At 42.0% G+C, this 12,903-nt stretch overlaps 1 protein-coding gene across 1 annotated transcript in view; it reads left to right on the plus strand.

The window, feature by feature from the left end:
• The window catches only part of LOC134211367 (L-lactate dehydrogenase), a 28,745-nt gene extending 22,057 nt beyond the window's left edge, over window positions 1–6,688 (plus strand). Inside the window, exons 4-5 of the mRNA XM_062688161.1 lie at window positions 5,225–5,814; window positions 5,881–6,688. Coding sequence (XP_062544145.1) covers window positions 5,225–5,814; window positions 5,881–6,045 — 755 coding nt within the window. The 3' untranslated portion in view covers window positions 6,046–6,688. The remainder of the gene's footprint in view (window positions 1–5,224; window positions 5,815–5,880) is intronic.
• Window positions 6,689–12,903: the final 6,215 nt, after the last annotated feature.

Below are 12,903 nucleotides of genomic sequence, written 5' to 3' on the forward strand. Positions count from 1 at the left end.
GTTTTGTGACATGTGATTGTGGAATCGTTTTCTGTAAAATACACCAGAATTAACAAGTATTATTAGATCAGAAAAAAAACTCAACTTTATTCAAATTCAAAATATTTCAATTGCATTAAGAAAGAAATTACTCAACTTCTTCTTCATTAACCCGTACCTTTGTGTCCAATTCAGCATCGGTATTAGAACACTCGATTGCCGCAATTTTCCTTTCTACTGGTTCCTCTTCTTCACCACGGCGTTTGAAGGATCGTCTCTCGGCTTGTGACGTGTTTTGTATGTTCGATGGACAGACCCTTGCGATATGGCCTAATTGTCTACAAACTCGACATTCTTTATTGATGGCAAAACATTCGGAGGCTCGATGGTAAATGCTTCCACACCTATGACAACGAGATGCGGATTGATGACGATTATTCCCTCTCTGGAATCCTCTTCCACCTCTTCCTCCACCTCGGATTCCTCGTTGGAACCCTCTGCCTCTTCCATACGAATTAAATCCCGTTTGAGGGTGACGATATTCATAACCGGGTTGAGAGACCGCTGCTATCATTGATGTACCTCCTTGACCATGAACTCTTTGAAACTCTTCTTCATTGGTCCTCTCAATCTCTCTATCGCGTACCAAGTCTATTAAGTCCTTCATTGTGCCTTGCTTAACCCAGTTCCGATGGGCTAGGACTATCACTCGTCCATCACTGGCACCCTTAGTAACCACTCGTACCACAGCCTCCATCTCTTCGTCTGGCCCATAATTACACAATTTTGCTGCCGAAGCAACGCGTCGAAAAAAGCCAATGCTGCTTTCTGATGCTTCTTGACTCAACATCATGAGTTTTCCTCTTTGAGAAAGTGTATACGCTCTGGATCCATAATACTCGTCCAATCGAGCTAATGCGTTCGAAAACGGAGCGGACTTCTCATCTGGCATACCCGGTGAAGTCGATGTAGTTTGAAAAATTTCCTGAGCTTCGGACCTGATTTGATTTTAAACACTCCGAACTTGGTATGCTCATCAGCAGCGTTGATGAGCTGTAACGAAGAAACGAGCATGTCCTTCCAGTACTCAAATGCTCGTTTATCGATCTCGGTTTCACCTTCTGATGGTGTGCACATAGGGATGTTCAAAGTACCCAGTGTTAAACTGTTCATCGTGGACAGCAACGTATCATCACGAACATTACTAGAGGAAGCTTGCTTCGATTCGAAAACTGTATCTTTTCCTGATGTCAATGTAGCAACTTGTTCGCGCAAAGAATTGTTCTTGTCCAAGGCTTGCTTTAACTCCTTCATAATTTTCTTCTTTGAAGGAGTCCTGTAACAAGATGCCAAAAAAAAAATAGCAACGCATTAGTTTTGTATTTACAGTTTATTTTTTTATTTTCTTATTATTATTATTATTAAACCTCCGTCCATTTCCCCCCGAGGCCAGTGTTTGAAATATGCCTCAATCCATCCGCTTTCGTTGCTTATTATTATTTTTCGCTGAAGGCTCCGTCTTTTCCCACCGGAGCCCCAATGAATCAACATTTCTGCGGGAGCTTCGTCTTTTTCACCGAAGCTCCGAATTCGTCAATCTAAACTCACTTTATGGGAGCTGATGCAGCGCCAATGTCGCGACCGTGCAGCGTCGTCTCCATGTTTCTGCTGCAGCAAGGAACCCCTTAAAACCTTACTGCAGTAGAATGGCGAGACGACTATCTGCGATCAACTGGCTTGGCGATGTCAGATGAGCACTCGGCTAAAAGAAGCCCGGCTGCCGCTGCTGATGAACTGAAAGTCGAATGGGCGCTCGGCTAAGTGAGCCTCGGCCCGACTGCTGCTGGTAGACGCCGGATAGGCGTTCGGCTGAGCAAGCCTCGTCCCGGCTGCTGGTGGTGGAATGGAAGTTGGATGGGCGTTCGGCTAAACAAGCCTCGTCCCGGCTGCTGCTGGTGGACGCCGGATAGGCGTTCGGCTGGGCAAGCCTCGTCCCGGCTGCTGCTGGTGGACGCCGGATAGGCGTTCGGCTGGGCAAGCCTCGTCCCGGCTGCTGCTGGTGGACGCCGGATAGGCGTTCGGCTGGGCAAGCCTCGTCCCGGCTGCCGCTACTGCTGAAGGAAGTCGTATGCGTGTGCCTCGATGCTGCTCTCCTGAGCTGTTGCTTCCTCTGCGTCTGCCGAAATTCTCCACGATTCTCTGCAATGCACCCGTATTTATAGGTCAAATCTTCATTTTCCTTTTCTTCTTTTTTGTTTTTTTTGTGGCGTCGGAAAGAATATGAGGGAACAAGACAAACGTTTTTAGCATTGCGCGATCAATTTTATTTTGTCGATATACTTAAATATGTATGAGTTTTATGATTTCTACAATTTACGGGTCTTTTTATTGGTTATTTCAATTTACTGTCTCTATTACTACAGATCGGTTCAGTAGTTTTCGAGTCTATAAGGCACAGACAGACAGAAATTCATTTTTATGTATATAGATTAGACTACCAATAACTGTTTTATTATTTGGCGCATATGTTGCTGCCAGCACAAAATGAAACGATGTAAATGCGTGACAAGCAACGATACAATTCCAGCGACACGCGTGATACATCGCTCGCAGCACTGCAACACAGAACGTGTGCGTGCATCCATCTGGTTGTCGTTTGCTGTATCAGTGTTTCCGATGTTAACCGCTTTGTGATGGGCAGAATTGTAGACAGGACAGATAATGGCCCAAGGTAGAAAATAGGTCTTCACTCCGTCCTCGATGGAATCCCTATATCCAGGATGGTCCAATATGAAACATGAGCCCCTCAAGCTTTTTCGATGTTTCAACCAATATAAACTGAAACACCAAATCGATGCAATGTACAGATTCAAAATTTACATGATTAGCAGCATGATTTATCACAATTATCTCCAAATCAATATAACAAGAACTTAGTGACTTTCTAACGCATTTATAATGTGTTTAAAAATAGCCCTGGTGCTAAGGGAGGGGCAAAATCACACATTGCACAGTGTCTAAAATCGCATTTTTAGCGCATTTAGTTAATAGTACATTTATTTTGCAATTTAGCGTAATGGTGTCTTCGAGACATTTTATCAACAAATAAATGAGCTTCTTTGGAGGTATTAAAGTTAAAAGCGAGGTGAAAAATTAATTTGTAGCAAAAGTTCTCTTGAAAAACTTTGTCGAAGACACCAAGTTCGTAATTCCGTTAGGGGAAGAGGCCCCAAAACGCCCCCCGATGCAAAAACGCCTTTTGGGATTTCCGTCATAATTACCCTCATTAAGATGGCCGTAACAAAACTAGATCAAAAATTAGGTAGGTTCGACGAAAAAAGTTTCAAAATAGTGCATGGGAAGGTCGGAAAACCCGAAAATTTCCACATTTTGAAGAAACATCTAACATTTTGGCGAGGCAAAACGCCCTAGTGGCGCTATCCTACAATGTACTTGCGTCTCCACGCACTATCCATACCAGAATGCTGATTTGCCGACGCATGGTACTTTGTTCCCTAGTAGTTGCCAGCTAAAAGGCGTTTTGCCTCATGAGTTTTCCGGCAACAGAATATCACCACTTTTTTGAAATGTGAATATCATCAATATGATTGAGATTTTTGACAATTTTTGAATGGCATCAACTAGCAAGCTTGTTTAACTGTTGCATAATGTAAAAATACCCATGAATAGCGTTACAAATGAGACAATAAAGCAGTGTTTGCTTAGCTAGGGCATTTTGCCCCCCCTTCCCCTACATTTGGAGATTTTTTACGTTTTTTTGCTGACAACCCCTTAAAAATAATTGTTTTATTATATTTTTTTATTTTTATTTCTACACACGGTGTGTTTGTCCGAAGAGGATTATTTTCAGAAAATCAGTATCTCTAAGACACTCACGACACGAAAGTTTAGGTTTTCCTCTTTCACGTAGGTGCATTTTTAAAATGTTCTATCGGGGGTTATTTTTTCATACATTTTTGAAGGGGTTAAATCGGCTATCATTTGAGATTTCTATGGAATTTGCACCAAAAATAGCGATAAAAATAAAAATTGTTCTAGATCCCCCGATAGAACATTTTAGTTTATCCACTATATGAAAGAGGAGAGCATCTACTTTCACGTGGTGGGTGTTTCAGAGATACTGATTTTTGAAAAATAATGTTTCCAAATAGACACACCGTGCTACACTTTGGCATGTTCTTAAAGGTTTTAGACAATATAAAAATACGCCGTTTGGTAGCTATTGCGACTTGAAAACTTGAAAAATAAAAAAGTTTTAACAGTTTTATTGGATTTTTTAATCATATTTGATTTAACTGCAATTTAATAACGGGCATTGTGGCAGTCAATCTCATACGCATAATAAAGGACAAGTAATGAAATTGAAGTTAAAACCTGAACAATAGAGTTGTAAGCGAATGTAAGGATTGTTTCTTCAAAAACCATTTACTACTATGCAAAACAAAAGTTAATCTCCCATCACAAGTAATTGATGAACCAATGCACCATGCGTCTCCATATGCTTGTTTGCTTATACGTCGAACATGTTCAAAGCTTGTTGGCATGAAAAGCAATCAATCTCCAAAAGTAATGAAATTACGAACTTGGTGTCTTCGACAAAGTTTTTCAGAAGAGAAGAATTTTATGTACTGCGCAGGCCACTTCGGCCTTAGGGAACGTACACTAATTATGTAAGCCTATTTTTTATAAATAAATCCAAAAGTACACAAAACAGCCCCTAATAAATCAGCCGAAAGCTAAATAAAAGTTCATTTAATTATCGTACAATGTTCTGTGGAACTGTTCTGTAACATACAAACAGCACTTTTTGCAATTCTGAGCTCAATCGAGCAATCAGAACCAATTTCCAGATCGAATGAGTGACGATTGTGTATTTTCCTATATATTTTGATTGAAATCCCCATACAATCTTCAAATCAAATGCGCCAGCTTATGCAACAAGCGATTGAGCTGAAATTTTCAGATTGATTGGGGGGTGGTGGAATATGGAAGAAAGGGTAAATTAATATTAGGCACAATAAAATGCCACGGGTTTCCTCCGTAGTATTTTTATGTGCTTAAGCGGGAGATTTTATTACCTTCATAATTGTTTTATTATTTTGCCCATTTTATCTCATGATTTTGTTATTAAACTGACAAACCTTGTGATAAATTTATTCTCAAATATCATTCTAAATGATGTGAACAATTCGACTAATATTTCCCTTCTATCATATTTTTCCAGATTTCGCCGTTTCGGCCGGTTCCCGCTTGATCGTCATCACTGCCGGTGTGCGTCAGAAGGAAGGCGAAAGCCGTCTGAATCTGGTCCAGCGCAATTGCGACATCCTGAAGGGTATCATTCCCAAACTGGTTGAACTGAGCCCGGAAACTCTTCTGCTGGTCGTTTCCAACCCGGTCGATATTCTGACCTACGTCGCATGGAAGCTCTCCGGTTTGCCGAAGAACCGTGTCATCGGTTCCGGAACCAATCTGGATTCGTCCCGGTTCCGTTTCCTAATGTCTCAGCGATTGGGACTGGCCCCAACCTCGTGCCACGGTTGGATCATCGGTGAACACGGCGACAGCTCGGTGCCAGTGTGGTCCGGAGTCAACGTTGCCGGTGTGCGCCTCTCGGAACTTAACCCAGCCATTGGAACTGCCGATGACGACGAAAAGTGGGGTGATCTGCATCACGAAGTCGTCAACAGTGCGTATGAAGTTATCCGACTGAAGGGATACACTTCCTGGGCCATCGGCCTGAGCGTTGCTTCGCTGGCTTCAGCGCTGCTTAGAAATACATACAATGTTCATGCCGTTTCAACTTTGGTCAGCGTGAGTATCATAGCTTCAGAATTATATGTAATTTATGAATGAGATAACAACTTTTTTTTCCCACAGGGTGAACAAGGAATCGAAGAGGAGGTGTATCTCTCACTGCCATGCGTTCTCGGCAGGAATGGTGTTTCCCATGTAGTGAAGCAAATTCTAACTGATGCTGAAACCCAGAAGTTGAAGGAGTCGGCTCGCATTATGGCTGAGGTTCAGGCTGGAATTAAGTTCTAATTTAAACCACCTAGCATTTAAAACTATTTATAGCTACTATTTAACCAATTAGGAATCAATGTGAAGGATAGACGCATTTTTCTCAATCTCACTAATTAGATATGTTAAGCATGCACGCCAAAGTCTTTGATGTTATCTGCCTCCTCACAAAGTAAAAAAAATCGAACAACCACTTATGTAAACTATGATAGAAAGTATTACAGAGGAAATCAACTCAATCGATAAGAAGGAAAATAAGTTTTCGTTCAGTTTATGACAAAAAAAAATCTCTGTTATGTAAATAGAGAAGTGAACTTTAAGAAAACACAAAACACACCCTACCTCGAAGAGCATTTATTATCAAATCAAAGGATTGGATGAAATGTTTCTAAATCAAAGAAAACGTTATTCTTTTCGGATATAGAAAACGTAGTTAAAATTGCTCGCAAATTCAAGTATTACTTCGGTATCGATGCAGAACTATTGTATTATGACTCCCTAAATACGTTCTTTTGAGGCGTCAAGTTGTACGATTTTAAAGAGGTAGAGATTTGCAAAAAAAAACTGATCTCTAACCATAACAAAGATTACCAGATGATGAAATGAAATCTACTTGATGTGCTACAAGATTGAGAAAGTAAAATAAAGTAACATCTAAAACTTATTTATATGTTTTATTTTTCGATTTTAATTCATAGCTGCGATTGAAATTATCAGCATGGATCTGAACTTGAAAGAATTCACACCTAATGTTAGTATTTGATTGGATTAATCTTCTACAACCTAGCCTATGGGCTATTGTGTTATGAGCTTCAGGTTTTTAATCCAGAGAGATATGAAAAAAAAAATCTAATTTATCATCTGATTTTGCTTTTTGATTTGATTGATTTCGTCAACCATCGTAGACTAGTACATATACATATATGCATAATTTATTATTCCTAATGCCAATATAGATAATGAATTACAAAATTCATACATTTCTTTCTCCATGGCTCTACATTCCAACTTAGTATTCTATTGGCATTTCCTCAGTTATGAATTAATTCCCCCGTAACGCTGGGAAGACACCTTTGCGTGGTGTGTTACGGTGTAAGATCTACCACGGCCACATTGACAGCTACAGGCAAATCCTGACCAAACGAATACCTTCCCCAATATCCGACTCCGTGGTATTTATGAGGGTGTCGCTGAGTCGGGGGCCTCTCGTTAAGTAAGTACTTCATCAACACTCCCTTCCTCTCCCAAGTTACGGTGAAGATGGACGTGGCCAGGAGTAGTAATCCTCATGTTTTTGTGATTTTTATCCTAGATTGAAATCAAGGGCCACAACCACCTTGATTTCGGATAGCAATCTGAATAAGGACTTCAATAGAAAACATGAGTATCACTAGTGTCCAATCTACGAAGTACACCGTAACTATGCTATGCTATGCTATTGGCATTTCCTCAGTTATGAATTGAAAGCTTTTGTCTGCCCGCCATTGCGTGAGTATGTATCTTGTGTGGCAAGAACAATGGATACACTATGCCCAGGGAATCGAGAATGTTTCCCACCCGAAAACATCCTAGATCGGACCGAGAATCGAACTCGCCATCTCCGGATTGGTAATCCTACGCCTTTACTTGCAAGGCTAACTGGAGACTGGAGACAAAATTCATACATATTAAATATTAAATTAAGATTAAGTTGAAATTTAACACTAATAAAAAATTGAAATGCAAAGTATTGGAGGCAAACACTTACTACGGTGTTTATTTATAATTTTCATTTGTCTTTGGTGTTGCGATTTCGAATTGCATGAAAATATTTTTTTTTAGATTCTGCCGGAATGTTTTGATTGCTAATCGATTGATTTTCGGCGAGAAATAAAACAAATGTTTGCCAGATTGTCCGGACGTTTCGGTCGATTCACTGGCCTTCGACCATCTTCTGCGGACTCTAAAATACACATATATATTGTCAAGAAAACATAAATAACACAAAATAATCACTCACAATCTTCCACATTTCTGGAACTGGTTTATCGCAACACACTGTAGAAGAGGGACATATTTTTGACTTCGACAAAACAAAAATACTTGACCAAATTAGTAATAGTTACAAAAGATTGACAGCAAAAACGTTTTACATTAAAATTAGAGGGGACGATAAAGTTGTGAACAAACAGAAAGATGCAATGAATTTTAAAACCGCCTATAACTCAATTATAACAAAGCTGAAAACCCCCAATAGCAGTACGTAACAATAAGAATAGATGTAAACAATCAGTAGTAGTAATGGCCGTCTTAGAGTAAGGAAGCGGCAGGAAGATTGTGAGTGATTATTTTGTGTAATTTATGTTTTCTTGACAATTTATATGTGTATTTTAGAGTCCGCACACACTTAATATTTTTTACCGGGATCTCAGCGAAATCGTCAACTATTACCAAGATTCGCACAGCCGTGTCCCAGCCAACATGTTTTTGCCGAGATTTCTGACAAAATTGCTGGATATCAGCAAATAATTTGCCGAAAATCAGCTAACAAACATTCTTTTTGCCGGAATATCAGTTTTTCATTTTGCTGGCGCACGGCTGTGCGGATTTTTGCCGAGCTGCAGAAATAAAAACTAAGTGTGCAGAAGATGGTCGAAGGCCAGTGAATCGACCGAAACGTCCGGACAATCTGGCAAACATTTGTTTTATTTCTCGCCGAAAATCAATCGATTAGCAACCAAAACATAAAATCACGGCGATCGATCCATTGTCATCATTCTGCCGGAATGTAATGTCAAAAGTTTCACTGTATTGAATGTAATGTAATCAAATATACTCTATTACCAATATAGTCCACACTGGCTGATTTGAAGAGACAACGCATTAGCGCCGCGGTGTCACAAAAGGCAAGCAATGTAGTGAAGAGACAATGAAGTTAATATACTATATTTGATGTAATTGTTCATTATGCGATTTAAAGATTTAAATTTCGCGTAGTTCGTTCAAAAACGGTTCGTTATGAATAAGGTACGATTTCTTAGTTGCCTTTAAGGAATGTAGAAGTCAATTTTTTATGATTTTAGATGAATCAATACGTTACGAAACGATCCCAAGTGACCGAAAACCGTATATTTGGCCAAATGGGCCATATAGTTCTACTTTAAGTCTAGTCTAGTCTAGGCTACACATACACATATATGTAGTACCATATAGTCAAATCTAGACCTACATTTGAAAAGGGCGTAACAACCAAAATTTATTCCTAATGATCCTTCGTCTACATATATAGCTATATATGTGGACAAAGAATCAGAAAGAATAAATTTTGCCCTTTTCAAATGTTGGTCTAGAAATATAGTATATTATCAATATAGTTCACTTCGTGAATCCCCATATATTAGGCAAGAGACAGCACATTAACGCCATCTTGCGCCACAAAAGGTGACTAGCGCCTGAAAACAATATCCAAGGGGTGCAATAATTGCAAGCCTTCAAGCCTTCTATCATAAGTTAGATTTTGGAGCGATCCTATACTTTGTAAACGAGAAAGGCAAAACGACGGCATGAAAACATAATGTTTTAATCAACTGAACAAAATCGAGTATAAGGTATATAGTAGGGTAGAAAAAGAGGGAAAATTTGGTCGGATTAAAGGCTAGATTTAAGGTCCGCACGTACTTTAAGGGTAGTTTACACATCAGGAACTTGTCTCAAATTTCGCTCTCATGTGTATGGACGAGTTTTTTTAGGATTCCGTTATGAAAAATTTGAAATTCGTCCCGAATTAAAACACAATCAGGCGGAAATCTCCAAGAGTCCGAGCTGTAAAGCAGACTATAAATTGCCCAAGTTTTTTTTATCTTTCGCGACGAAATTGCATGAGTCCCGTTTTTTGGGAGCACATGGGCACAAAATCAATGGACAAGATTCCCGAGGTGAGAGGCTACTTTTAGCGTCATTTAAATCAATTTCGATAAAAAAGGAGTGTGAATTGATTAGATTTGACATTCATTCTCATGCGCCAACCATATTCATGGAAATAATTAAAATTACATTTTATCATTGTTCTTTCCTTGTTGAAATTCTTGTTATTCTTATCCTATTCTTTTTCCCACTTATATTCATGAAAAAAAAAATTTGGCGCGGGAAATCAATAATCCCACGCTATTGCTCTTTTCGCATTTGTCTTGTGGCATTTTTTTTAAACCTTTTTTTCTAAGTCTTCTAAGTGCTAAACCCGGCCTTAGGCAGGATCCTTTTTCCTCTTGACAATTGTTTGTTATTTTCAATTGAAATAGGAAAAGTGTTTGATATGGATCAATAATAGGGGTCGTACACTAATTACGTAAGCATTTATGGGGGGAGGGGGGGTCTGTCAATTTCTTTCGCTCCACATAACAAAAACATATTTGTATGGAATCAATCTTACTTGAGGGGAGGTGGGTTCAAAAAACCACGAAAATATGCTAACGTAATTAGTGTCTAAGAGTACATTGAAATAAAATTTCAAAATTCCCCATTTTTTTTAAATAGTTATATAGAATTGCGTAATTTTTTTTCAACTTCAAGTTTTCATCCGCGTTCCTTTGAAGAGTGAAATATTTGTAGTTAAGTATTTTTACACACCTAACTTAATACAATAGAAGGCTATGGTAGTGAATGATTCACTCTAAAATATTTCTAATTTCTTACACGGAAAATGCAAATTAAGCCTATAAATTTTGAAATTTCCACAGCTATTGAATTTTTCACAAAGTTTTTTTAAAATGTCCCGTTTTGCAAGCACGTTGTGGGTCACTTAACCTTCTCCCCGGCTACGCCGGTAGTGGTTATGGACGATCCATGGCTTGTGAGGGCGATGAATCGCAACCGAAATGGGCTTTCGGCCTTCGAGGTGGCGACGGAACCGCTGGATGCCATCATCGACTTTGCGTCATCGAAGCATAATATCAGTAAGGACCTCAATGGGGAGCTTGCTGAAACTTCGAAAGTCGATGTTGGACGCGAAGCTGGAGAGGGCGGTCGGGACGGCCAAGTGCAAACCCGTGAAATCCGTGGAGTCGAGGTCTACTCATACTGAGGCCCAAGGATTCGCAGACTCGGGCAAGGTCGAATCGACCGAGGGCGTGCCAGCGAAGACGGTGGTGCCAAAGTCTACCCAGACTGAGGCTCAAGTATTCGCGGGCACGTCGGTGGTGACTGCTCCAATGGAGCAGACACAAAAACGGGGGAGACAGTCTCCAGGGGATGAGCTCTCTGGGGGCCGCTCCAAAACGCGGAGGGCTACTCCCGCTGGGAAGCTAAACCCCGGCCAGGTACCACCAAAACCGGGGGAGGAAGGACCTGGAAAGGCGATGCCCTAGTCATCAAGACGGACGAGGCTAAGTACTCGGACGTCTTGAAGGCGATGAGGAGTGACGTCAAGCTCGGTGAACTCGGCGCCGACGTACGTCGAATAAGACGTACCCGGATGGGCGAAATGATCCTCGAGCTGAAGCGGGGCGTCTCGCAAAAGGGCGCCGCCTACAAGAAGTTGGCGGAGAAAGTCCTAGGCGAGACGGTCTAGGTGGGGGCACTCACGACGGATGTGAATCTCAGGATTAAAGACCTGGACGAGATCACCAAAGTCGAAGAGCTCGTCACGGCACTGCGGCGACAGTGTGAAGTGGAGACGCCCACCGCAGCCGTTCGGCTACGGAAAGGTCAGGCAGGGACGCAGGTAGCATTGGTTTGGCTATCTGCAGCGGACGCCTCCAAGGTAGTCAAGTTAGGGAGCGTCAAGGTGGGATGGTCGGTGTGCCCTGTGGGCATATACGAGCAACCCGAAGTTTGCTTCAAGTGCCTGGAACCGGGTCACAAGCAATGGGACTGCAAAGGCCCTGACAGAAGCAATCTGTGCCGACGCTGCGGATTGGAGGGACATACGGCACAATGCTGCACGAACCCTCCCAATTGTTTGATTTGTTCCAGCAAAGCTGTGAACAGCAAGCACCCCATGGGGGGTTCGATGTGCCCGGCGTTTAAGCGTGCTGCAAAATCACAGTGCAGGTAACGCAGCTGGCTTGCTCGGCCTCGCCCGAGTGTTTGGTGTGCGCAGGTTTAGAGGAAACGGTGCCACATGTGGTCTGGCTACTACCCCGGACAACATAGCTCGATGTTTAAAGATGAAATTGGCTGGAACGCCGTTTTATCGGCTATCGTCCAAATCGTCTCGGAGCTACACATAAGGTGACGCGTGGACTCGAGGATGGCTAGTTCAGGCGCAAATAAGAGGTGGTCCAAGGGATCGGAGTCGGCTTCATGGGTCATACCGGTGGTCATGCCCTGTGGTCGAACTCGATCCTTTTATCGAACAAGTGGCCGTGCGAAGAACAACATGGTATCGTCGCTTTCGCGGCGTCGGTCAACCGGGCGGGTTCCGAGCCCGAGGACGGAAAGGGGTCCTCGTCAAGGCTGGGGCAGGCGTAGGCACCGCGTCGGCAAGTCCCTCTGTGTGTTGGCGAATAGACCCTATCGCAGAGAGGTCAATTTGGGGTGCACGCGGCATCATCATTCTTGATACCAGACCTGCAGAGGGAAGCAGGCGCGAAGTCGACCCTTCCCACCTTCCGAGGACATAGGGCGTGGTAAGGCCACCTGGAAAGCCGTGTTCTTTTAAAAAAGCGAGTCACGATGTTCGGTGCTGCAAGGACACGCAGCTACCATCGAGGGTGCGTTGTGCACTGGCCCCCCTTTGAAGCATTACTTTCTGGTTGTACCGAAGGGACTATGGGCTTGGCGAAAATGGAAACGGTTTAGCGGGTCGGGGATGTAGTCCTGCCTCCCTCGTTTGCTGTTGGAGGTGGTCCCTAACCCCGCACTTCCTGGACGTCCAGGAAGCATGTTAGCAGATGTCAGGTA

The sequence above is a fragment of the Armigeres subalbatus genome, chromosome 2 (assembly GCF_024139115.2).
Source record: "Armigeres subalbatus isolate Guangzhou_Male chromosome 2, GZ_Asu_2, whole genome shotgun sequence".
Lineage (NCBI taxonomy): Eukaryota > Metazoa > Arthropoda > Insecta > Diptera > Culicidae > Armigeres > Armigeres subalbatus.